General features: G+C 44.5%; 2 protein-coding genes across 5 annotated transcripts in view; one reads left to right on the top strand and one right to left on the bottom strand.

Moving 5' to 3' along the window:
* The window catches only part of focad (focadhesin), a 39075-nt gene extending 30073 nt beyond the window's left edge, over positions 1 to 9002 (bottom strand). The window contains exons 1-5 of one of the 3 annotated variants that reach the window (XM_034556583.1): positions 8893 to 9002; positions 5321 to 5392; positions 4765 to 4839; positions 3653 to 3807; positions 2590 to 2688 (exon numbers count right to left, since the gene is read on the bottom strand). In XM_034556583.1, coding sequence (XP_034412474.1) covers positions 2590 to 2688; positions 3653 to 3807; positions 4765 to 4839; positions 5321 to 5377 — 386 coding nt within the window. In that variant the 5' untranslated portion in view covers positions 5378 to 5392; positions 8893 to 9002. The other 2 variants (XM_034556582.1, XM_034556584.1) reach the window with 2 other exon arrangements.
* Positions 6372 to 25060, top strand: part of mllt3 (MLLT3 super elongation complex subunit) — a 52892-nt gene continuing 34203 nt past the window's right edge. Inside the window, exons 1-2 of one of the 2 annotated variants that reach the window (XM_034556586.1) lie at positions 6372 to 6436; positions 10981 to 11161. In XM_034556586.1, the coding sequence (XP_034412477.1) occupies positions 11065 to 11161 (97 nt within the window). In that variant the 5' untranslated portion in view covers positions 6372 to 6436; positions 10981 to 11064. Of the gene's footprint in view, positions 6437 to 10148; positions 10263 to 10980; positions 11162 to 25060 lie in introns of those variants that run through there. The other variant, XM_034556585.1, reaches the window with a different exon arrangement.

Below are 25060 nucleotides of genomic sequence, written 5' to 3'. Positions count from 1 at the left end.
TATTGTGTGTGTTAGTTATGTCATTACACAGATGTTTTCATTTCCAGTGCATAAAGGCTATTCACTATATTATATATGCATCTACTCCACTCACTAACTGTGATGGACCCGACTCATGTCTGGAGCCCAAAGTGAGAATAATTACAAGTGATCTGTCATTTAGAAACAGGATCACAGTTACATCGTCGTTGTCCACCAGAGCACTGACAAGTGGGTTTATCAATCAGAACACTGCTTCTCAGTTCTCTGATAACTAACTAGCTACTGTGATGATCTCAGATTAGTCCACTTTACGTCTGTGACCTTTTCTCCGTCTGTTCAGCCTACGATTGCTATTGATCACCACCCCTGAATGTGAGTGTAACACAGACTCATACTGCGTATTACCGGAGCAGGCAGAAAGCCTGCAGGGGACATCCAGGACAGACTACACTACAGCCAGGCATCCCATAAGGAACAGGGTGGTGTGGCGGACAAGAGCCCTGAACCCTCCCTGATCCTGCTGGGGCGAAGTGGCTCAGAGTCTCTGTGGCAGATTGCACAAGGCAGCGGCGAGCAGACGGTCAACAATGGACGCCAGTGTGCATCCTCCATTAATCCTGCAGCACTTAAAGTTGCCCAGCGGTGCCAGGCCCGACGACCAATGGAGGGCCAGACCGACGGGCCAACGGCGCCACCCTGCTGCCCCCAGCACATTCATCTTCCCACCGGGGAGGTGCCGGACGCCAGACAGACGCAGACAGCTGAGGCAGCGACGAAGACGGAAAGAGACAGAAGAGGACAATGGGAAAGAGGAGAGGAGGAGAGGAGGGATAGCGATGTGGAGAAAGAGAGGTTAAGAGGGAGTGAGGTACATGGAGAGCGGGAGGGAGGAAGGGAGTCATGAAGGAAAAAGAAAAGAAACGACAAAGCGCCACAGTCTTTTTATCGCCCGCTGTAACTGATTAAGGAGGCCCCAGGGTCCTGGCAGAGGAGCAGGTCTAAGAATGGAGGGGGAGGAGGGGGGGGAGGAGGGGGAGGAGGAGGAGGAGGGGGGGGGGGGGGGGGAGGAGGAGGAGGAGGAGGAGGAGAGGAGGAGGAGGAGGAGGGGGGGGGGGGGGGGGGGAGGAGGATGGGGAGGAGGAGGAACTTCCCTATACAGCACAACACTATATTTGCCTGGGGACATTCAACCGGTTTGACGGACCTGAACCACAGAGGACTGGTCCTCCTCTGAATAGGAACTGTTTCGTCAGCATTATCAAATCAAGACCTTCCTCTTATCAAAAGCGTCCAAGTAAGCTTGACCTTCCACTGAGATTTCAGAAAATTGTGAAAATGCCAAAGTTTGACACACAAGCAGCAAGACAATCAGGCAGCAACTAAACCAAACTGCACCCAAAATGTGGATGATAAGTGCTCATTGATCTTAGTCACAGCAGATTTTTTAATGGTATTAATAAGAATAACACAATCGGCTATCGGCCTAGTGACAATAACTCTCTGGGAACATTCTCACACTGATGGGAGGAGCTAAGGTTCCACCTGTCCATCAGGAGTAACTAACATTCACACACTGATGGGAGGAGCTAAGGTTCCACCTGTCCATCAGGAGTAACTAACATTCACACACTGATGGGAGGAGCTAAGGTTCCACCTGTCCATCAGCAGTAACTAACATTCATACACTGATGGGAGGAGCTAAGGTTCCACCTGTCCATCAGCAGTAACTAACATTCACACACTGATGGGAGGAGCTAAGGTTCCACCTGTCCATCAGCAGTAACTAACATTCACACACTGATGGGAGGAGCTAAGGTTCCACCTGTACATCAGCAGTAACTAACATTCACACACTGATGGGAGGAGCTAAGGTTCCACCTGCACATCAGCAGTAACTAACATTCATACACTGATGGGAGGAGCTAAGGTTCCACCTGTCCATCAGCAGTAACTAACATTCACACACTGATGGGAGGAGCTAAGGTTCCACCTGTCCATCAGCAGTAACTAACATTCACACACTGATGGGAGGAGCTAAGGTTCCACCTGTCCATCAGCAGTAACTAACATTCACACACAGTAGAACAGCTACAGGAGACATTTTGGGGTTCAGTGTCTTGCCCAGGGACACATCGATGTGGCCTCGCGGAGCCGGGGATCGAACCACCGATCCTCTGATAGAAGGAGGACCCTGCTCACCACTGAGCCAGAGTCGCTGGGTTCCCGGCTAACATTTCCACCAGTGCGTTCCACCTCACTTGCGTTTACCTGCATTCAGCCAAAGCCTGCTCAAACGTGATTGGTCAATACTGCTCGCACTACAAACTCTTTCGATGCCAACATCTTAATAAACTGGATGATAACATTAATTCTATAATCTCTTCTGTCTTGATGTGACCAGAGAACATCAATAGGAGGCAGACAGGAGCGGCCTGATTTGCTGTTTGAACCTACAGTCCTATGAATCCTATGCTCCATATGAAATAGATCCTCCAAGTCTGTGACTATAACCCTGATGGTATCATCGATTACACAAGATCAAGACATAGAGACACATGTTTTAACACTATGCATGCTGTGTATTGTGTGTGTGTGAGAAAGACGGACCTGATGGAGTAAGGGCAGGTGAAGAACACGTCTCCGTCTCTCCGGTCGGCCTGCATCTGGAGCAGCCGTCCGATGACCTTCATCAGCCCCTGGACATTTCTGATCACGGGTCACAAACAGCACACAGAGAATAACCAAGAAAGACTCTCCACACAAGAAGCCAAAACATCTGCTCTGCTTCATGAGAGTTGAGAAGATCAATATCAACTGATTTGTGTGTGTTCAGTTATCACGCATTTGCCTGATTATTGGAGCCAACTGCGATCTGTGAGCATCATCCCTGGATTCAATAATTAAGAGAATGTCGAAGCCAATGTTGCATAATGTTGAATAATGTGAATAAGGTGCAGTTCCCATCAGCCTGGTATAAAGCAGCGCTGTTGCCGTTGTCTGCACTGTTAGCACAGCTCAGCCCCCTCCATGTTGAGAGCCGTGTGGAGGCAATCCCTCAATCAGAGATATTCTCTGACTCCTATATGAAGCTTATTTGATTTTTGAAAATAAATCTTTTTTCCCATGAAGTAAATGACTTGAACCACGTTTGATCACATGCCTCCACAACAGTTTGAGAACAGGTTTCTGAAGGTAGATCAAGGCTTAAGTTGACAAAAAGGTGCATCTTAACCACTGCTACAAACCACAGCGAGAGATGACATGTACACATCAACCTAAAATATATATACTGTATTTATATATAATGACTCAGGGTATTAGCAAAACCTTGAATTCTGATGCATTTATAGGCTGTGAATGCTGAGGACATCACAGCATCTGGCAAGTGTTCTACTTAAGGAACATTCTGATGTATCACTATTTGGCTGCCTGCTTCAGAAACACAAGTCAAACATGGAGAGATCAAGTCCCACCTTAAGTGATGACTCAGAACTCAGGATTAAACTTGGTGAGTATAATCTTAATACTATTGACAGAAGTGTCACAGGGAGGTACAAGAATGGCAGAGAACACACGATAGGTCAAATGAAAACCCACGCAATGTCAGATTAAGTAACGCTCTACTTTAACATCTGGGATTGGACGCTGTCCCGGAGTGTGTGTTGTGTACCTGGCCGAGGGCAGGAGGTTGAGGACACTGTTGAGGACGTAGTGCAGGTCTGCGTGACCTTGGTCCACCAGCAGCACGAGGGCGTCGCAGCAGGCCGACCGCACCAGGGCACAGTCGCTGCAGCACTGCTGCCACAGGGCCTCCAGCGCCGGGCCCTAGCAACAACACACAAGTCAAGATCTGGATCCAGATTCAGCTTCAAAGGTCTCATGAAATAAGACGCTCACCCTGTTAAACAATGTTAAAGAAGGTATTTACTGTCCAGACATACTATTTAGACTATATTCAGATTTGGAAATATGAATTTCAAACTAGAAAGGTGCTCTCAGTAGAGTTCAGTGTGTGATTAAATGAATACAACCAGTGCTGTAACGCGTTGGAACCAGACTAATAGAGAGGCACTGTGTGCACTGCTAGTTCCGTTAGCTGAAGACACCATCCAATACCAGAACAGTGTGCAAGCGGTTTCCTCCCACTGTGTCTCTGGTCCCACAGTAGCGGTTGGGGGTCGGCGATGCACTCAGCAGGGTCATCACGGGCGGCCCGGGAGCCAGTTAGCGGTCGTGGGTGAGTCAGCAGGCCGGCAACAGCAGTAACAAACAGGTAAGGTGTTTCAAGGAAGTGAGAGTCACCGCAACCATGAGAGGTCACCCACAACCTCCCACAGTGTGCTGCGGCAGAATGCGAGATTAGTCGCGGACGCACAGAGCCGTGCTCTGATTGGGTCAGAAGTGCCGATCGGATGACACGCAAGACAATTCCTCTACGCACTGCTACAAAGGCCTCAACCAAATTTAGAGTGGAATACGTTTTAATATTCTTCTTCAATGTTGTTCAGAATAGTTGAATAATAAACACATGAATAGAAGTATCGGGTGATACTGCTTCCAGTGGTCGTGATGCTCCTCAAATGGGCAGAAACTCCAACCAGTGAAACCATCTCATGGTTCCAACACATCCCCACCGCTCCAATCAAATAGTCATCTTTCTTTCAACGACTGCTCGCTGGTTCACAGTTTCTATTGAACCCTACTTAGTTATATCACACCCACACATCCTATTGAAACAGTACATACACATACGGCAGTAACGAAGCCATGTCAGTGACTCACCTGGGTGGAGGACTGTGTGATTTGCCCATTCACTCCGATCTCTTTGAGCACCGCAGCTACAAGATGTCTCACCGCCTGGAAGACACACAGCAGGCCTTTTGAGAGAGATCGCTCCATTGGTTCTCTTCCACTCTCTCTTTTCAGTACCAAACAATCCCCTTCTGTTGGTCTGAAAGGTGAGCGGCCCGTTCCTTGTTGCCTCCCATTGGTCGGATGACTGGCCTAGCTCACTCATTGGCCGACATGACAAGAACATCGGCACGGCGAGTTTTCATTACAATGATCGTGGAGCATCCTGGGTAATGTAGTTATTTGTGAGATGAGAGGATGGATATGCAAAGAAAAGAAATGAAGACGATACCAGACAGTAGGAATATGGAATATATCATGTAGCTTTAATCTGGAATAGATTTTTAAAGATAGCGTTTCCTCAACAAGGAGAAGCTATCTGGCATGCCGGCAGGTGAGCTGAACTCCTCCCCTGCCAACGTTCAGCCCGCATGTGGCAGCTGCTACTGTCATTGGTTGCCGTCCAGCGTGACGAGTCATGGCTTACCTGGGCTCGTATGACGGGGCTGGCGAAGTCAAAGCGGATCTTCAAACTCTCCGTCATATCTGTGGGTCAAGCCTAAGAGAGCAGAAGGAAACTCCATCAGAGTAAGTCACAGTTAACAGTGTGAGAATGCCAAAGGAACTGAGGAATATCACATATCGGTGGTGTTGAAGTCGGCCTTTGAAACAGAACCGATGGCAGGGCGACGCACTGCTTGGAGGTATTCAGGGGCCCGGCCCCTTTGAAAGCCGATCCGGGGGCCATGCGTTATTAAATGATTGGCCCGTAGCCACCACATCATTTTGCATTCAATTATTCACAAGTCATCAGTTTACCGCTGCGCTCACCAACCCACGAGTGGCCCATCTCGGGTTGTGTCATGGGGGCCGGGCGATACGCTGTACAGGTGCTGACCGCCAGCTGTCGGAGGCCGCAGCCCACAGCTGCTCTCCAGCAGGTGTACTTTTACACGTCAATATTTCAGATATCAGCTTATGAATAGGGCTGGCTATGGAAATACACGTTTGTGGTTCTGCTGGGTATCAAAAACTATCTTTAAGTTAACCACAAATCTGATTTCCAAAGACGACGAGTTCTGAAAACTAGTTTAACTAAAGAACTGTGTTCTTTAGTTAAACAACATATATAGTATATATTGTATTTTTAAGTCACAGTCTGGTGTCTGTGCCAAGACCTGTGCTGGATGTTGTATGATCAGTAAAATGTTGTCCTTTTCCACATCATAAGTGGTTTTAAAGGGTATATTTGAAATATCTGTGGAGAAAAAAGGCAACAAATATGTACAAATATGAAGTACACATAACTTCAGGTCAGACAGCAGCATACATTACAGCTTTTAAGTCCTAACTGGGAACATTTGAGCGCCTTTCCCACCAACTCTTTTTCTCCGTTCATTATCTGTAAACCGATATATGGTTTAACATGACTATAAAGACAGGGAACACGAGCCTCATGGGCCTGACCTCTACAACCCCCTCCCCAAACACACCCAACCCACCCCCCTGCTGTTATCTCACTGATAAGCCAGCCTGCTTTGCTGTACTTTCCTGCACCCTGCTCCTGCTCGCTCTCCACTTGCTCCCACTGACACATAGGCAGGTGAGTACTGCTGCACAACTACGCTGACGATTGAGGCAATATTGATCAATGTTTGTGGACAACGATGCTGCTTATAATTGAATCGAATATCTGCATGTGTTCCTATCATACTTTAGCTAAACACTCTTTAAAACGAGTGTGAGGAGTTTGACAGGAGTGTGTGTGAAAGGTTTAATTTGCAGTGAAACTAATTAGAACGACTCAATCATCTCTTGTCATGGTTTGGGTGACAGCTATAATTTAGAAGGAGCTGGCTTCTTCTCTAATTTAAAGACAAGTCGATGGTCAGCTAAACCAAGAAAGAAAAACAGTTTGTACATCAAACTGTTCCGGTGGTTTCTACCACATATGTACCTTAGAGAAAAACAATATGGGCTGGCCTGTACTGCTAGGTCTGCATTAGCGATAGAAGGGAGGACAATGCGTGGACAGTGTTGAGCCAACAGTGCTTTAGAAATGACACCACTGAGGCTTTACTGTGTGACGCTGGCCGCTGCAGACCGCACAGGCCGGACAGGCACGTGGGACTTCTGATGGGCTTTTCAGGTGGCACAACACACACTCTTTCACGTCCATGTTGGAAGGCCTCATGTGGTATCAAACAATAGAAACACAGTCGATTGTGTGAATCAAAGTGTTTGGGCGAAAGCTAGTTTTGATGAGTTAATCATCACTTCATTAGAGGCATCTTATTAGGGTTGGGCAAGCATTTTAATTTGGCCATGAAACAATAAGTCAGTTATTGTATTCAACAGTCATAGTAATTAATGAGGCATTTTAAATCATTTATTTAGCAAAAATGCTCCCACCCTCTGGTTGCAGCTGCTCAAAATGGAATGTGAAGAAGATTTGCTGCTTTTCCATTTTTAAGTTAATTAATTATTGGAGGGATTTGGATTGTTTACCGTCAAAACACGTTATTTAAGGATGCTACTGTGGGCTTTATGATGGGTAACTTTCACTGTCTTTAACATTTTATAAAAAGGTGTTAAATATCAAGTTCTCATCGCTGACTGAGAGCAATTCTTGTTTCTATGGCGCACTAAATAGTCTTTAAGAGTTGTATGCAATCAGCAGTCATTTTACCAAAGAGCTGTACATGTCATCTGAAGACATAAAGTACTAACAGAAAGCCATAAACAATGCACCACTTTGTTCAGTCCTGCGGGACGTATCGCTGTTACGTAAAGTGTAATGATCAACATCACTCTCACTCCATCCCACGTGACGCAGTACTCAGCCCTAGTTACTTTACACCACCGTCCAGCAGGTGTAGCCGCACGTCAGTGGTGCATTTGAGCAGCCAGTTAGTTTGTGCTTCTTTTTGTTTATTATTTTTAACATGCCGTTCGGTAGATCATATGTGTGCTGAATTAAAGGACCCGTTCTGCTTTGTCAGAAGATGCGTCCAGTAGTGTTTTGTGCGTTACAATATTGTGTGAAAATAAAGATGAGTGATGTGTCAACGGGCTCTTTACTGTTGTGGTCGGATGCTGGCGACGTGTCGTACATAACCAGCCACGTAGGGGCTTCAGAATAAACCTTTGTGAGGCAAAAAGCTACTACGTAGTTATAATAAAACGGAATACAACACAGCGGCTAGTACATTAACTTATAGCTAGCTGAACCGGCTAATATGAGCTACAATCGGGTCATAAACACAACAGCTGGAGAGAGTCCGCTGACCGAGCATTCGTAACAATGACGCCGGCGGACTGCCGTCCCTCCTGCAGCGGACTGAGGGCCACGTGGGTCTGTCGGTTTAAAACTAACCAAAGTTGTGCATGTTGCTGCCATAACTTTACCTCATTCATCGAGCATCCTGCGAACCGGGGAACCCGCGTGTAACTACGGCGTGTATCGAGGGCCAAAATGAATGGAGTCCGAGGAGCCCCTCGCCCACAGCACATAACCTTTCGCTGCAAATACTGTTGTAATAACCTCCGAGTAACAATCAAAACTTTACTGTATTGTTAAGGTTTATATAAATGTGTATATAGAATAGTGTGTAATCTGTGTTAACAGCTGTGATCATACTGCCATCAAAGGTGGACTCTAATGTTCATACAGAGTGAGACATTGGGGCTGCCCATAATTTAAATGTAATTATTATTGCATCCATCATTTTTTTAAATTGTATTAATGAATTTATCTAATTATGTTAGTCCTATTGATCGCATTTTCAAGGGTGACCCGAGTAGGATATAATTGTAAACATTAGAATACAATAAAAGTAGCAAGGCGTCATAATTACGTTTCCATGTCTAATGTTTCCCATAAAAACTGCCATATATTCATCAAAAGAGCTTGAAAAGTTCTGTCTCCGCTTTGTTTGTTGAAAGTCAGATGTATTGTTGTCACAATAACATTTTTAATCACACCAGTCCGACATTAACCGTTGCGTTTGACTGCTTTCAAAGGGTTTAAACACCTCGTATAAACTGTTAAAGAAGTACCTGTTTTGCAAGTTTTCCCTTGGGACTTGAAGGCAACATAAATACAGGATAGTCGCACCCATGCCAATTGGAAGCCCGTGTGGCTGCTGTTCTCTTATTGGCTCTTTCCGTCTCGGGCTCTGTCTGCAGACCAGCCCTCCTCCGAACGCCAAGCTGCGCCTGCGCTTTAACCCGCAGGATCGTTAGGTTTGCCGAATTGTGGCAAAGAGTTAACGGAAACGAGAGAATGTTATGGTCAAAATAAAAGGATGCAACATATTTGACAAGATGCAAATAATATGAGTTCCTGGGACAGGGATGTCTTACGTGTACAGATTGTAAAGCCCGCAAAGGCAAATTTGTAATTTGTGATTTTGGGCTATACAAAATGAACTGAATTGAATTGAATATTACATTACATAATTTAGCTGACGCTTTTATTCAAAGCGACTTACAATAAGTTCATTAAACCATGAGTCCAAACTCAGAACAACAAGAATCAAGCAAGTATAATGTCATTGAGGTTACATTAGGTTTCATTAGGTTACAGTAGGTTTCATTAGGTTACATTAGGTTTCATTAGGGTTCATTAGGCTACCTTACAATGTAAGGTAGCCTAATGAACCCATGCTTTATTGTAATTACTCAATTGTTTTTGGCCAGTTGCAATAAAACATATACATGCAAAGAATCCATGTATCCATTAATCTCTGCCAACTGGACGAGCAACCAGGGAAAACATAAACATGTGAAAACAAAAGGAACTTTTTGTGAAAAGTCATGTTACTACCTGCTGCATATACACATGGCAAACCAGCAACAAGTCTCATATACATTTTGATTGGGAGACAATGCTAACAGGTCTTGTAATGTGGCATATTATCTAATTTATATGAGCATGACATACAAAGCAACTAATTTATTACAGTCGTTCTGCACAGATACAAGGTCTTTATTTTCCTCTCTGTGTCATAAATGTAATTTAACGTACATTAATTGTAATAGCAAGGCCAGAAAACACATTTTATCTCACAGGTTTATTCAGCAATGCTGGTAATTCAATATTTAGAATCACAAACATGCATTCATGACCACAGTATTTTTAAAGACTCTGTCCAGGGTGTCCAAATAACACTTCTCAGTGGGCCTCCCTAATTCTCCGAACGGCCGCACTGCGATGTGTCTTTTATTTTGAAAGTCCGCAGCGGAACCTCTCCGGGGTACTGCGTGGCGATTGAAAGCCGGCGAGGCTTTGAAAGTCTTGAGTGTGACTTCAGTCCAGGAGAGACCATGTCCGCCGTCACAGGCAAACTGAATGCACCTCTACTCTCATTTAAAACCAATTCTCCATGAAATAACAGTGACGCGGGGCCTCAAGGATGGCCAACTCGGTGAGTAGCCCGCTGGAGGCTTTGCTTGCCAGCCCGGTCTCATGGACTATATTTTTTGGGCACATTTATCTGTTTTGCCACACCAGAGGAGTTGGTGCTTTTTACTCCGTTACGAGGATTTTCCAGCCGTAGAGCTAGCTTGAGCCGATACGTGCCGCTATGTCCTGACTGCCCAGTGCAGCGCAGACGGGCATGTATTCGTGTGCTTCTCCTCCCCAACAAACACGCGTTCGCTTCTACGTAAATTAAGGCCATTTCCAATTAAGCCTACAGTCCATTCTTCAATTCGGCATGATGTTGCACGCGGTGCATAATGTGGCACGTAAACGGGGGATATAACAGGTCAACTTCCAAGTGTTTCTCTAAGTTGTTTTCAAATGCCATGTCATTTCACAGCCATACCCCATGGTAGGAAACCGTGGGAGCACATTTCAGTCAACAAAGTTCGAGTGAATGTGAAGTGCTCCATGGGTGGTGCGGTTGAACCAGTCCTGGACGTACCTGTATGCTGCAGCAGTAAACGTGGCGAAAAGACTTCTACATGTCACGAGCCGCTTGAACAAAGAGAGTGAAGGGTTCATTTAAAGTTAGTTAAATATGGAAGCCTAATATAGATCTTATTTTGTCATTCTGTCAAACAGCTGGGGGCTCTTTCTGTTTATTTATTTTCAACTTTTCTTAATCTTGAGTCGTAACCCTCCATCGTTGTGTTTGGCAGGGTGCTGTTCAGGTGAAACTAGAACTTGGTCATCGTGCCCAGTTGAGAAAGAAACCCACCGTGGAAGGCTTCACCCACGACTGGATGGTGTTTGTCCGGGGGCCGGAGCAGAGCAACATCCATCACTTCGTGGAGAAAGTGGTTTTTCACCTGCACGAGAGCTTCCCCAAACCCAAAAGAGGTAAGAGGCGTGGTTCTGTGTCTGTACAATGCGTAATGCTGCTTTAGTGTGTCCTCTCAACGCCACTTCGTACATACAGATGCCCGCTGCTGCTTTTGGGTGTGAGAGCGCCTTGATTTGGGTTTCTGTAAAGAGGAACAGAGACCCGGGAGGTTGGGGTTGTTTGGTTCCAGACCTCCAGGCTCTCTGCTGCTAACCAGCCCGTGAGCCTGGAACACCAAGCAAACAAAGTCTTTAAAGCCAAGGTTAGACCGCTGATTGCTGTTCATCATAAACCCGTGCAGTCTCCTCACCACTAAAGGACGTACACACACACTCTGCTTATGCAACGTCCCAGAGCCCAATGGGATCTTTTAATTTGGACTTTCCAAAACCCAGCTGGCCATTATGAAAACGGTGTGATTCCTTTTCAATTTGATGGATTAGTTGAATAATCGACGAATCACTGCAGCTGATCTGGGATGATCATGCACAATGAATCTGACATGAATCGCACCACCACTGTGCAGTTAAAGTTTTTTTTAACAGTTTTCTCTGCGTAACCTCCTGCTGTTTTGTGATTGGTTGGTTTGCACAGATGGGTTGTAGCTGTTGTCACATGGGGTGAATTCAGTACCACATTTCTGACTGGGCCAGGGTTTTTGATGCGGCTCTAAATCCTTCCGCCAATGGGGATCCGCTGTTTTGGGTTGAGGCCCGAGGTTTTTCGCCATGCTTCTATCGTGGCTGTGAGCTTTCCTGTCGGACGGTGTGCAGGGAGGGCCTTTAGTCTTTGTGGTCAACCATGCATCGTGCCGTGTGAGCTGAAGGAGTCCTAATGGAGCATCTGGCCCGGAAGGGATCAATTAAAATCTCCTCTGCTTCAGGATTTTTTTTTTCACCCCACTTCAGTCTTTTGTGAGTTCAGGGGTTTGTTGGGTGAGACTGACGCTTGGCATCGGGCCAACATTGAGTCCTCCTGTTGCTTCTCATGTAATTACATAGTTACAGAGTCAGGTTGCACGCAGACATTTGATTTATAGTCCACCCTCGCCAATAATAATAACTCTCTGGCGTTTTTTCTGTTAATTAGGAGCAATATGTCCATCTGTCTATTTGTGCCGTTTAGAAAAAAACATCAGTAATGCACGCTGGACACATCTGCAGTAAGATGAGAGTCTTTACACGGCTGTATCTAGAGCTGCAACTATTGTTTATTTTCATTATCAATGTAAGCAGCCACTCGTTTTTATGTTTCATGTTTTGGTTCAAGAAAATGGTGTTTAATTAAAACTTATCAATGATGTTTTCACATCCAGTCAGCGTCCGGCTGAACAAAGCCATTAGCCTGGCTTCAGTGAGGAGTGTCATGGTTCTCATGCTGACTCATCTGCTTTTTCCACAATACCAACATGAAATGAGGGAAACGTAACACGTCAATGTTTGCATGGAAGTGTCCCTGACATACATATTGTGTACTGGTGAAATCACACTGAAAGTATTTTTATACTCTAGTTTGTCACCAGGAGCCTCTTTTTAACTGACCTCTGACTCCATCGATGCATTTTAGTCTGATATTTTTTGATAAACAATTAGTCGAAAAAGCAATAAAACAAATCGGCAGATTAATTAGTAATGAAAAGTCCTGAAATACAGTCTGTATAACTGTTATCCTTTGCTCCATTTTAAAACAGGCCTTTTATGAGTCTTTAAGCTGTAAACTAAGATTCAGAAAGTCAGAGTTCTTGTTTCCCATCAAGAACATTTACATTTTCAAGAAAAGGGAGAACAAATCGTGTTTGCAGACATTAAACCTGTGTCTTTCTGAAATGCATCAACAAGTCAAATGGTATTACTATGTATGGTAAAATATGCCTGGACTCTTGATGATGATGAGGATGATGTTAGCCATGAAAAAAAAGAATGTCATTTGTTCACTTCGCCTTCCAAGGCCCAGAAGCTGCGCAGCTTCTGGGCCTTGGAAGGCGAAGTGAACAAATGACTAGATGCAGGAATGACTCTTAAAGACCTCGTCTAAAGCCGCTTGAATCGGCATGTTGAACAAAGGTTCAGCTGCTCGACATTTCTGTGATGAACATGAGCTGCTGTGAACACCTGCCTCCAGAGTATACCGACAGTATGACCTTTTAACGGCCGGGCCAGTATCAGATAGATGGAGAGTGTTTGTGTGAACTAATATAAATTACAAGCCATTAAAGGTCCAAATTAAAGGTAACTTGCATTTCATTTCAGTGGGAACAGTGTTGTTTGCCAGTGCATCAAAGTTTGGTGTCTTTTTGGTTGTGGCAGTTCTCAGGACAGATCTGAGGTGTTCATCAGTTAACTGGGATCTGAGGCTGATTTCTGGATGTTCAGCACGCTGAACGTCTTCTCACACGGAGGCGGAGCCAAGCAACACCAGCATCCTCTGTGCCATCCTCCTGATGTTTAGTGAAGCATAAAATCATCCAGTTTAAGGAAGTTGAACTTCTCCAAGATAGTGACATTGAAGATAAATCTGTTCCAATTGCAACTCCTGCGGCGCTGTTCTGTCTTGTGACAGCCCAGGCCCGTCTTAAACTTGGTGTGCCGGAAGAAACACGTTGGGCGCAGTCCAGTTGCCAATTCCACTGAGACTCTGGATACATGACGTCCTAGAATCAGGCCGAATACACTGCCGTTACTGGGCCGCAATAAAAAATAACCAGGGCCAGCATCGGCCCGAACCCGACACACCAGAAGAATCGGGCCAAATAATTTCTATAATGTTAGATTTGGCCCAGATTCGGCAGTCATCAATGGGCCAGAACCTGCTTTAGTGCTGGCTGCCGATAAACCCGGCTGCCATATCTCAGTCTGGATTTGCCCGTGTCTGTGAACAGCGAAATCTGGACCAGATTTGACCAAAATTAAATGGGCTCAGGCTGGCTCACATTTGGCCGCATCGAGGTCAGCCGACACTCGGCTACAATACAGCCGAGTCCGTTGGCTACCTGGGAGGGGACATGACACCACCTGAAGTGACTCAAAATTAGAGAACCGGCGGCAGAATTCTCCGTGCAGGTCGTCCAGTGACTTGCTGTATTTCTTCACACGTCGAGTGGCTGGGGGAAGGAAGCTGGAAGGCAGAACCCAATAGGTTACATCTCAGTCTCGTGGGTCTGATGCGTGTTCCTTATGCCGAGGAAAATAACTTTGTATTCAGCTGTTAGTTCATTTTACAACTTTAAAAACAGATTTTTTTAATAAGGGCTACTAGAGTGTTCGTACTGGGGAGTGAGATCAACTGAAATGCCGTGTATTGCAGGAAAAAGACTACATGAATGCTGTTTTTACTATAATTTGGACAATCTTGTACCAATATTCGACGGGCCGGATTAAAAAGCACAACGTCCATATACGGCCCGCGGGCCGTAGTTTGCCCATACCTGGTACAACCCCTTGATTTATCACCAAATTGATGGGCCTCCGCGCTGTGGAAAGGTTTTGGAAGAGGACGTGTTTTGAAACTCATTTACCACAGAGCTTCCAAGCAGTCAAATTCCTTCTGCTGATATGGACCCTTCAAAGCTTAACGTTTCTCCTGAAAGGCCTTTGATGACATGTGACCAGATGGGGTTTGGCTTCATCCCGCTCTTCTTGATATGTGGCTGGAAGACTTGAGGCCCGGAGCGCAGCAGCAGAACTCTTCTAAGTCTCTGCGACGACACATGCCATGAGATCCCTCCAGAGCCGGTGGAGTCTTCGGGGCCCCGACTGTTTCTACACGGCAACGGATTGTGAGCCAAAGTGCTTCTTGACAGGTGGAAGCCAAAGTGGAATACATCCGAGGGAACGATGGTTTCAGTTGTTCCAGCTGTTCAGGAGAACAATTAAACTAAAGTCACCCACAGGTCCACTCTCTGGCCACCAGATTGAGAATACATGATCTCAAAGGGTCTACGGTTTTTTGAAAATGTACCTTATTTGATGAACGACTTTACAGTCCAGGAGTTCTTTTGTGGCAACATTGGTGGGTTGAAAGCAAGTTAGATGGAGGTCAGTTCACTTGCAGAGATTTAGAACCACCTGTCCAGGAGAAAGGATTTGACTGTGACTAGAGAGAGACAAAGTGATGCTTGAAATGAGTTGGCGCTAAAACAATGAATCGATCGTTGTTCCATGACCTTTTTTAAAGCTCATTTTACAAATGCATGAAATAACAGGAGCTTTGCCTCATAGATTAATTGTATTTCTATGGTTGGTCCTTTTTGCTTGACAAAGGAATTTAACAATTATTAGATGACAAACAACTTTTCACCCGAACAAGTTGGCTTCTTCGATGTAGTTTGTTGTGTTTGACACCATCCAGCATACTCTTCTTTTCTCTTCTCACCAAAGTGTTTCAGCTGTTGAAGATTACAGCTTTTTCCTCACCTGCACGTCTCTCATGGTGACCCTCCATCCCCTCGAGAACAAAGCAGGAGGCGTTTAAACATGTTGTAAGCACAGAGTGTATCCGTCTAAAGGGATTGAGTGCTCGCGTTTTATTTTCAGACAGATAGAATTGTACTGCTTTTTTCAGTTTTACTTAGTAGCCTTGGAAACCTGATAATTAGTGCACTGCATGGCCAAAGATGAATACTCACAAACATTGTTTTGACCCCTTTTGAATACGAGCCTAGTGTGCTGAGAGTCAGGTGTACTTCAGGGTTCTGCGAAGAGGACTGCGAGAAGAGAGCGTTTGTTGTGGACCAGAGATCTCCTCTAATCGTACATCAAGCTCCCCTTTACACATGTGGAAATAAAGGGAAATGTGTCACGGCTACTTGGCTCACTCCCAGGTTGGATGGAGGAGGCGTCTATTGTTTAGTTGAGTGTCGGCCACGCTTGATTTGCTCTTGTAACGATGCTGACGGGCTCACATGGCCGGCTGATAGGATTTCACAAAGCCTGTCCCTCCGAAGTCTGTTCTTATCGCCAGAGCTGCAGCCGCCAAAACACAGAAGCGGTCGAAACAAGTGACGAGAGCGCAACTTCCTCCCACTCTCTGTGATTTGTTGCAGCTGCCCGACAACACATTAAGATTAATGACGAATCAGTCCGTAAAGCTGCCACCGCGCTTCATTATGGCCACGCGGTTTAACAGGCCGGCGTTGCACGGCGTTGCCACGGCGACGGTCCGATGGCAACGCAGTCTGAACAAATGGAGGTAAAGGAGCTCTTTGGAACCAGTGAAGGGGGCTGCTACTTTGGCAATAGGAGGCAGCGGCTCACGCTGCTTAAGCACCTCATTTGGAGCCTCGGCTGCCATTTAATCTACTCTGGAGACGGCGTTGCTTCAAAGGTGTGATATTTCAGGGGACTGTCGCTTTTATGGACAGACGTAAGACATTGTAATGGGAAAGAAATGGGCCAGCGTGGTGCTGTGCAGGAAAGATTCACGAGAGCTGGGGTTCTTTTTGTGTCTTGGTGGAGACCGAGGTGCTCTTTGTTCCAGAGGAGGAGAGAGAGGCTTCTAGCGGGCTGCTGTTTGAGCTGGCCTGGACCTGCAAACCTCTAGTATTCTCTGCGTTTTTGGTCCAGCAGGAAATACAAAAGGCAAAGGGTTTGTCATTTCCCATGACAAATTAATTCGTCAGTCCGTCGGTGTGAGAGCCACTGCTGGGTCAGTGGATGATTCCTCCTCCACTGTAGACTGTGCCCCCCGGCTGTCTTCACCTCTGAGTTTGAAGTGCTGAGGTTAACATGTTAGTCAGTCCCACAATGGAGAGCTCAAAGGAAACACCAGAACTGTACTGAGCCCCCACCCAACCGTGACTCTGTTTAACGGTGCACCCAAAGTAGCATGGCCTGCAAGGCACTGTGTCATACCTGGACGACAAATGGCTTCTGCTCATTTGTACTGGGCAATGGATAATTACTGGACATTGGCAGCACGCCCCTGTAACTTATTATAAGACCATGACATCTCCCATATGATGAGAGGTTTTTTAGACCCCGTTATATGAGCTGTACTTCCAGAGCAAAACCCAACATGGTTATGATCACAACTGTCCCACTGCCAAAGCTGCGGTCCTCTCTCTTTTGAAGGTGTTCCACGAGTGCCAAGTCACAAACCTAGTTAGAGTGCATGAGGTTAACGCTACAGTAAATATTTGATTCACAGGGCGTACAAAACCCAAGAAAGCTGCAGACCAGGCTGAACCTCCTATACAAAACTGTTACGAGACTGATTTTATGAATATATATATATATATATATATATATATATATATATATATATATACCACTTTGTGTGTTCCTTCCAATAGAGACGTTTGTTGTGATCTAGTTATGTGACCCCCTGAAAATAATTAGCTGTATTGCTTATTTTATGAGACACTTTTTGCACACAGGGACGATGCTCTTCTCCAGGTGGATGTGTTGACCTCGTTAAGGTCTCATTTCTGCCCTTGTGACTTGAAACTTGAAGTGTCCTCAACAGTTTCCCTGAACATTTTCATCTGAAGCTTCACGTTTTTCCAAAAGGCCTTCTCAGAGACACAGAAAATCACTTCCTTACACCCACACTTACTCAGAGTATCTCCTTTCCTCAGAGAAAGAGCGTTCTGTTCGGTGAGCCAGATTGGCGACAGTATAAGCCCCTGACATTGTACACACATACACACACACACACACACACACACACACACACAGATTGATGCCTTAATGATTGGGCCAACATGTTAGCCTCTGGCCATCTCCCTGGCTCCGTGGAACGCTCCCATGAAGCCTTTTAACTCCCCTCATGCTCTGCTCAGGCTTAATTTGTGGCTTGTGTGCACATACCACATAAGTCAAGTCACTGCAGTGACCTACACATCAGATTCACATCCTCAGGCTCACTGTCTCACAAGCGGCAGTGCATTCCTGTGCTCTTTGCTGTGGTTTTGCTAATGTGATCTGGGATGATACCAGTATTGATATGCTTCCCTCTGCATGTGTGCACATGCGGTTACTTTTGTTTTGCCTGAATACAGTAATGATACTGAGGTCATAACCTTTTACTGAGAAAGGGTTGCCACATCTCTTCCGTTTTTTCAGTTCTAAATGTATTAATTTGCACCAAAAAAAGCAATAAATCCCATGCATTGTAGAAACGGGCAGCAGCTGGATGTAATATTTCATAAAAATGTGATTTCTTCAGACATTACTGGATGCCCCTCTGGTTCAGGTGAGACATGAAACCGGGGTCTGACCCATGCAGGTTTTTAAGAAACAAATGCAGATTTGTTTTGAGCACTGGGGGCGTGTATTGGTCAGGTGGTCAGGAACACGACTTTGACTGTATGATAATGTTGCTCTGTGTCTGCTGGATGTGCAAAGAGTCCATCATTTGCTAACGGGAATCTAAAACAAGTGCGAAGAGTCTTTTTATATTTGGATCCCAGATATCGGGGTGCAACGGATCATAAAAGATCGTATTGCAGCCAGACTATATTTATGTTTGCCACTGTCCTTGTACTTCGTTATCGTCATCGATTGTGTTCAAATGATAAGAAATAAGACATTTGAATTGAGTAATTGTAATGCTGTATTATGCGTTTAGAGCTAGTGTTAGGAAGGTCATAATTAATCTCTAATATCTATTTTATAGCAACATTCATTCAAGATTCTTAAAGTTAAAATGTACCTTCGCCCGATACTCACTTTCACTAAACAAAGCTTGAACACATCATCATGTCATTGAATGGAACCTCTGGACTAGCCGTTAGCTTTCCTGCCACCAGCGATTTTAACTCCCAAAACAAAACAATCATCCAGCAGTCAGTCGGCACTGACGGCACTTTGACCGGTTTATTTGACTGTAGATGCTTAATTCAATTTAATTCAGTTTATTTTGATAGCCCAATCTGTACACATACGACATCCCTGACCTTTGACCTCACATGGGATCAGGAAACGGTCCCAAAAAAAATTGAATTGTGGCCAAAAAATGTAATCGGGACTCTTTTTATTTTCTTATCTAAAAACAGAAACTTGGATAGGAGTTGGCATTTCTTGGCTGTCCCTGCTTTCTGCTCATTACTTCCCGTTCGAGCTGGCCTGGTCAATAAACGGCAGCAGTCAGCACGTTTACATGCATTTCAGTAACAGCTCTCTGCAGTAATGCGATTTCTAAAACCACATGTTTTTTGTATGCAGTGAGGCAGTAGAGTAACCGGATTTTCTCCTTCTTCACCTTGTAGACGAGGACTGCAACCAAACAATTATTTACACTACTGATTAATATGCAGATTATTTCTATTAATAGTTTAGAGTATTCTGGTTTCTTAAACGTATAGAGGGATTATAGTCTGTGCTCTCATCAACTGTAAAATAGTGGATCAGACCAAGCTCTGAGGAGAATTTTTATTTCAAGAGTTCATCAAGTGATCAATTTGCCCAAAGTTGTTTATTGGCTGAAAAGAAAACCAACATTTAACACAAAATATGATTGTGTTCCTGATTTTAAATGAGATGTTATGGTACATGCTTGACAATTATCAATAGCAACACAAATGCATTGACAATTTCTCACAGGTGAAAAGACCATGTAAGTGAAGAGCAGGGAGCATTTGATGTGCGGATACAGGATCTGCTCAACTAGGGGGTCCAGGATTTAGGAGGTCCAGTTCTACTAACACAGAACACACATCAGTTGTGTGACACTGCTATGAGATAATTTATGAGTGGCAGCAGTCTCTTGGACGGTGTACATTCGGGACGAAACATCGCCAGGTTGTAGGTGGATGAAAATAACTAACATTTTGGGTAAAGGCTCCTAAACCCCCCCCCCCCCCCCCTCCTCAAAGTGTCTGGCAGAAATCAAAGCGCTGCAGGAATTTGCCAGTAATTGTTTTACGATTCCTCAGCAATCATACCTGCTTGAACACAAAGAAAGCTGCAGGCCGGCTGCTGCTGCTGGCATGAAAGGACGGGGAAGGGGAGGAGGTGCAGATAGACCACCAAATAACAGGAACTGGGCTGTAAATGCCAGCTCTCCCTCGGTTCAGTCAATGAAAGGAGGTCGGAGGAAGTGGTTTATTGAAGCATGGTTTATAAGGGCTGTCTGTCAGCAGCTCTTATACCCTTTTCTCACTCGCCCCTGCCATAAAACATTTGTCTTTTATTTACAGCACTTCCACACACCAGTGCTGGAGGATTTGAGTCAGGAATCACTAAATGAGCTACAGTTGGTTCATCTGTGCGATAAATAAAGAGGAAATAAGTTAACACAACTGACTTTATCTGTTACTGTATGTGTTGTGTTAGCGGGTTGATCGAATCTATGAGTCCATTGACAGAGAACCTATTCAATGAGTAGTTGTTGACGTCATTTGTCTCTGGTTGCAGCATACCAAAGAACACTGAGGATTCCTTCCAGCTTGTCAGTACATAACTTTCCATTAACAAACAAATGTAGTTGTTCCTTAAACATTTTTGTGAAATACTTAAACCAAGCATGCTCGCTGCACTATTCAGTCATGGAAGCCAAAAAGGTTCCTATTAACTTTCATGAAAACGCACCGTGAAAAGGTTCGAGTTGTAAGAGGGAAACATCTCGTGGACATCTCCCATACTGGACGATGGCACAGTAGCAACCTGTCAATCGCACCATATCGCACATTTCTGACTGCGAGAAGGATGTAGTCACTGATGGTAGTGGAGTAGGATAGCTTGGAGTCAATGGTGGAGGGTGCTGATTGGTCAATGGTGCCCAGGACGATAGCCAGCTCCTCCCATACCAATAGCCAATTCATTGGGTCAATTCTGTTTTTGGTCCCTTCAGGTGGGTGCTGCTTCACACCTACAGTGGGGCAAAAAAGTATTTAGTCAGCCACCAATTGTGCAAGTTCTCCCACTCAAAAAGATGAGAGAGGCCTGTAATTTTCATCATAGGTACACTTCAACTATGAAATAAAAAATGAGAAGAAAAAAAACTCACTGTCTGATTTTTAAAGAATGTATTAGCAAATTATGGTGGAAAATAAGTATTTGGTCAATAACAAAAGTTCATCTCAATACTTTGTTATATTCCCTTTGTTGGCAATGACAGAGGTCAAACGTTTTCTGTAAGTCTTCACAAGCTTTTCACACACTGTGTATTTTGGCCCATTCCTCCATGCAGATCTCCTCTAGAGCAGTGATGTTTTGGGGCTGTCACTGGGTAACACTGACTTTCAACTCCCTCCACAGATTTTCTATGGGGTTGAGATCTGGAGACTGGCTAGGCCACTCCAGGACCTTGAAATGCTTCTTACGAAGCCACTCCTTCGTTACCCGGGCGGTGTGTTTGGGATCATTGTCACGCTGAAAGACGCAGCCACGTTTCATCTTCAATGCCCTTTTTACTCAAAATCTCACGATACATGGCCCCATTCATTCTTTCCTTTACACGGATCAGTCGTCCTGGTCCCCTTGCAGAAAAACAGCCCCAAAGCATGATGTTTCCACCCCCATGCTTCACAGTAGGTAACCGGTGTTCTTTGGATGCAACTCGGCATTCTTTCTCCTCCAAACACGACGAGTTGAGTTTTTACCAAAAAGTTCTATTTTGGTTTCATCTGACCATATGACATTCTCCCAATCCTCTTCTGGATCATCCAAATGCTCTAGCAAACTTCAGACGGGCCTGGACATGTACTGGCTTAAGCAGGGGGACACGTCTGGCACTGCAGGATTTGAGTCCCTGGCGGCGTAGTGTGTTACTGATGGTAGCCTTTGTTACTTTGGTCCCAGCTCTCTGCAGGTCATCCACTAGGTCCCCCCGTGTGGTTCTGGGATTTTTTTTGTGATCATTTTGACCCCACGGGGTGAGATCTTGTGTGGAGCCCCAGATCAAGGGAGACTATCAGTGGTCTTGTATGTCTTCCATTTTCTAATAATTGCTCCCACAGTTGATTTCTTCACACCAAGCTGCTTACCTATTGCAGATTCAGTCTTCCCAGCCTGGTGCAGGTCTACAATGTTGTTTCTGGTGTCCTTTGACAGCTCTTTGGTCTTGGCCATAGTGGAGTTTAGAGTGTGACTGTTTGAGGTTGTTGACAGGTGTCCTTTATACTGATATCGAGTTCAAACAGGTGCCATTAATACAGGTAACAAGTGGAGGACAGAGGAGCCTCTCAAAGAAGAAGTTACAGGTCTGTGAGAGACAGAAATCTTGCTTGTTTATAGTTGACCAAATACTTATTTTACCGAGGAATTTACCAATTAATTCATTAAAAATCCTACAATGTGATTCTTTCAATTTATGATTCTTTCCCCCCATTTTGTCTCTCATAGTTGAAGTGTACCTATGATGAAAAATACAGGCATCTCATCTTTTTAAGTGGGAGAACTTGCACAATTTGTGGCTGACTAAATACTTTTTTGCCCCACTGTATGTGGTTTGAGTCTAGGATGTGCTTATGGTGGTTTGTATAATTTCTTTTGTTTTTCAACCAACATGCTTCTTTCTGTACTTTCCTCTTTACTTGGGTGCTGGTGGGGTGGGAAGAGGATTCTGCAGATCACCTGGTTTAACCCAGAGAAGACGCTCAACTTGATGAGAAGTGAGGTGTGCATGCCATATTCAACCCCTGTTTGACCTTTAACTGCCACAGACCTGCCACCTGTTGGGCCACTTATCTAGTGAGTCGGCTTACAACACAAACTTGAATGTTTCTTGCGTTCTGGTCTTTAATCTCAGCAGATTAATCTTGACCCCGTTTGTGTTCTAGGATCTTGTTGTTAGTTGATTAGTGAGAGGTTGTTTGGGTCGGCCGAGTTCCTGAAGAAAACTATAGTGTGACATTGTTTTTAAGGGACTGTGCTCATGCAAGCGGAGGACCCCCGCCCCTACTGAGCTGCTAATAGCCACCCACCCTTGTTAGAGCAGCTCATATCATGGCCACATAATACACTGTCATATGATTGTGGTTTGTTCCAGGAAATGTAATGTGGTTTTGTATTCCAAGACTGTTTCATCAGATTTATGCCTGAAACTATTTTTCTTCATCTCTTTGGAATACAATACAGTCTTCTGCTTTTTAGAGTACTATGTATTTCCTCTAATACAGGGGCAGCATATTTCAGAGATGGGACCAGACAGATACCAGTATCGGGTTCCGATATGACAAAAAAAGTGTGAGCTATGCTAGTGTGTTTAGCACTGGATTCAAGCACACTTGGAGCTGTTGAATGAGGAGGGTAAAAATATATAGTTCATCGTCCTTATAAACCGCATTGGTCTGCATTTGACATTGTCCGACAACATCTACAAGAACAAAACAGGAAGGAAGGGATAAAATGAACCTCCCAAGTTTGTATTTTCACAATAATGGCTGTGCAGCTTTTGAACCGGACAACGCGGCCGGCCTGCCGTTTGTTTCATCACAGTGACGGCCTTTGGGCTCGGATTCTTTCGTTCTCTATGCTGCACATGTGGACAAACATGTGGCGTTTGTTGGACGAGTGATGCTGAGATGAACATCTCCATCAGGGAGACAGTGGGATTAACAGGAAATCCTCACGAAAGAGTTTCTTACTTCCCCACCTGTCTTTTGTTTTATGGTCCGGCCTGTGGTCTGGCCTGGCCTCATTACAAAGCAGTCTGTGAAGAAAGGGCAAATACATAGTGACTGGCATTGTTCTGTGATTGGCATCATGGTTTAAACCAAGGGCGCGTTCATAAACGACACAGCCCTGTGCCTCTTTGAAAGCTTCTGACCACGGGCAAGTTTTCGGTTACAGGTCAGCGGTCGCATTGTGCATCTCAGATGCTCCTTCAGATAATGGTAACCTTTCCAAACTGAACTACTGAACCCCAGGCCAGATGCTGCCCTGACTTCTCCTTCGCGTTACTACTCTACTCTATCATGAGTAAAGGGCTTCTGTCTCGTTTTAACCACAACTTGACCCGTCACTTGAAATCTGTGGAAGGTTTGCACAGTTTTCAGACAGCGTTCAGTTTGCTGCTGAATTATTTTTTACATTTGTATTCCTAATAAATGGCCGGTCAAGTAGGTGCTAAACATGCAGGGTTTCTCCCAGGAAATAGTCCACCGAAGGCGTTAAGCGGCATCTTGTCTCAAGATCAAACTCATTAAATATATTGCTTTTGCTGTATGAAATAAAAGTGAATGTTTTATTGTATAAAAGTGTTATAATTGAAAAATGAGTAAACGCAGCTAATCCTGAGCGAGAATGGAAATGACATGACATCTGATTGGTTTAGAGAAATACCAACAAGCCACATTCTACCAGAATGGTGATGAGTGCAGCAAGACTTTTCTTTAGTGCTGATGCAACACTGGAGACGGGTCTGGCTATGTGAGACTAAATCTACTTTACATAGATGGAGATAACCCCATCACAGTTTGTGCTGCAGATACAATGGCCGATTGTTAATGAGCCATCGAGCCAACAAAATAAATGATTGTATTTATATTCTTGGAATGAGTAGTTTCAATTATGTATTATAATCTGCTGTGAGTGTTAAATGGGTCATAATTCCATCTCTTAAGATTTATTTTATGTTGCTGTAAAACCATTTGTTTAAGTTTCTCACTAGAAACTCAATTTTACAAGATTACATTTGAACACATCATAAAAACTTTAAAAGTGACCTTTTTACTGAAAAGAGCTTGAATGCATCATCATGTAACTCTCATCATGCAACTGGCGAATAGAAAGCATTGATGCCGATCTCATTGATCAATTTTTACTGATTGGCCGATGACTCGGTGGACGATAAATCATACACTCTGTTATCTGACAAGAAGCCAATGATAATAATTATAGTATTATATTTAGCAAAGACAAGCATCAAGTTCTTCCATGTTAGTCTGAAACCTGTGAATGTTTGGCACTTTTGACTGACATTATTAAGTGTTTATGAGAATAGTTCTATTGTCCCTGTAGAGGTCCAGATTTGCT

The sequence above is a fragment of the Cyclopterus lumpus genome, chromosome 18 (genome assembly GCF_009769545.1).
Source record: "Cyclopterus lumpus isolate fCycLum1 chromosome 18, fCycLum1.pri, whole genome shotgun sequence".
Classification (NCBI taxonomy): Eukaryota; Metazoa; Chordata; class Actinopteri; order Perciformes; family Cyclopteridae; genus Cyclopterus; species Cyclopterus lumpus.
Note: the sequence above shows the minus strand (reverse complement) of the source record. Positions and strands in the feature narration are given on the sequence as shown.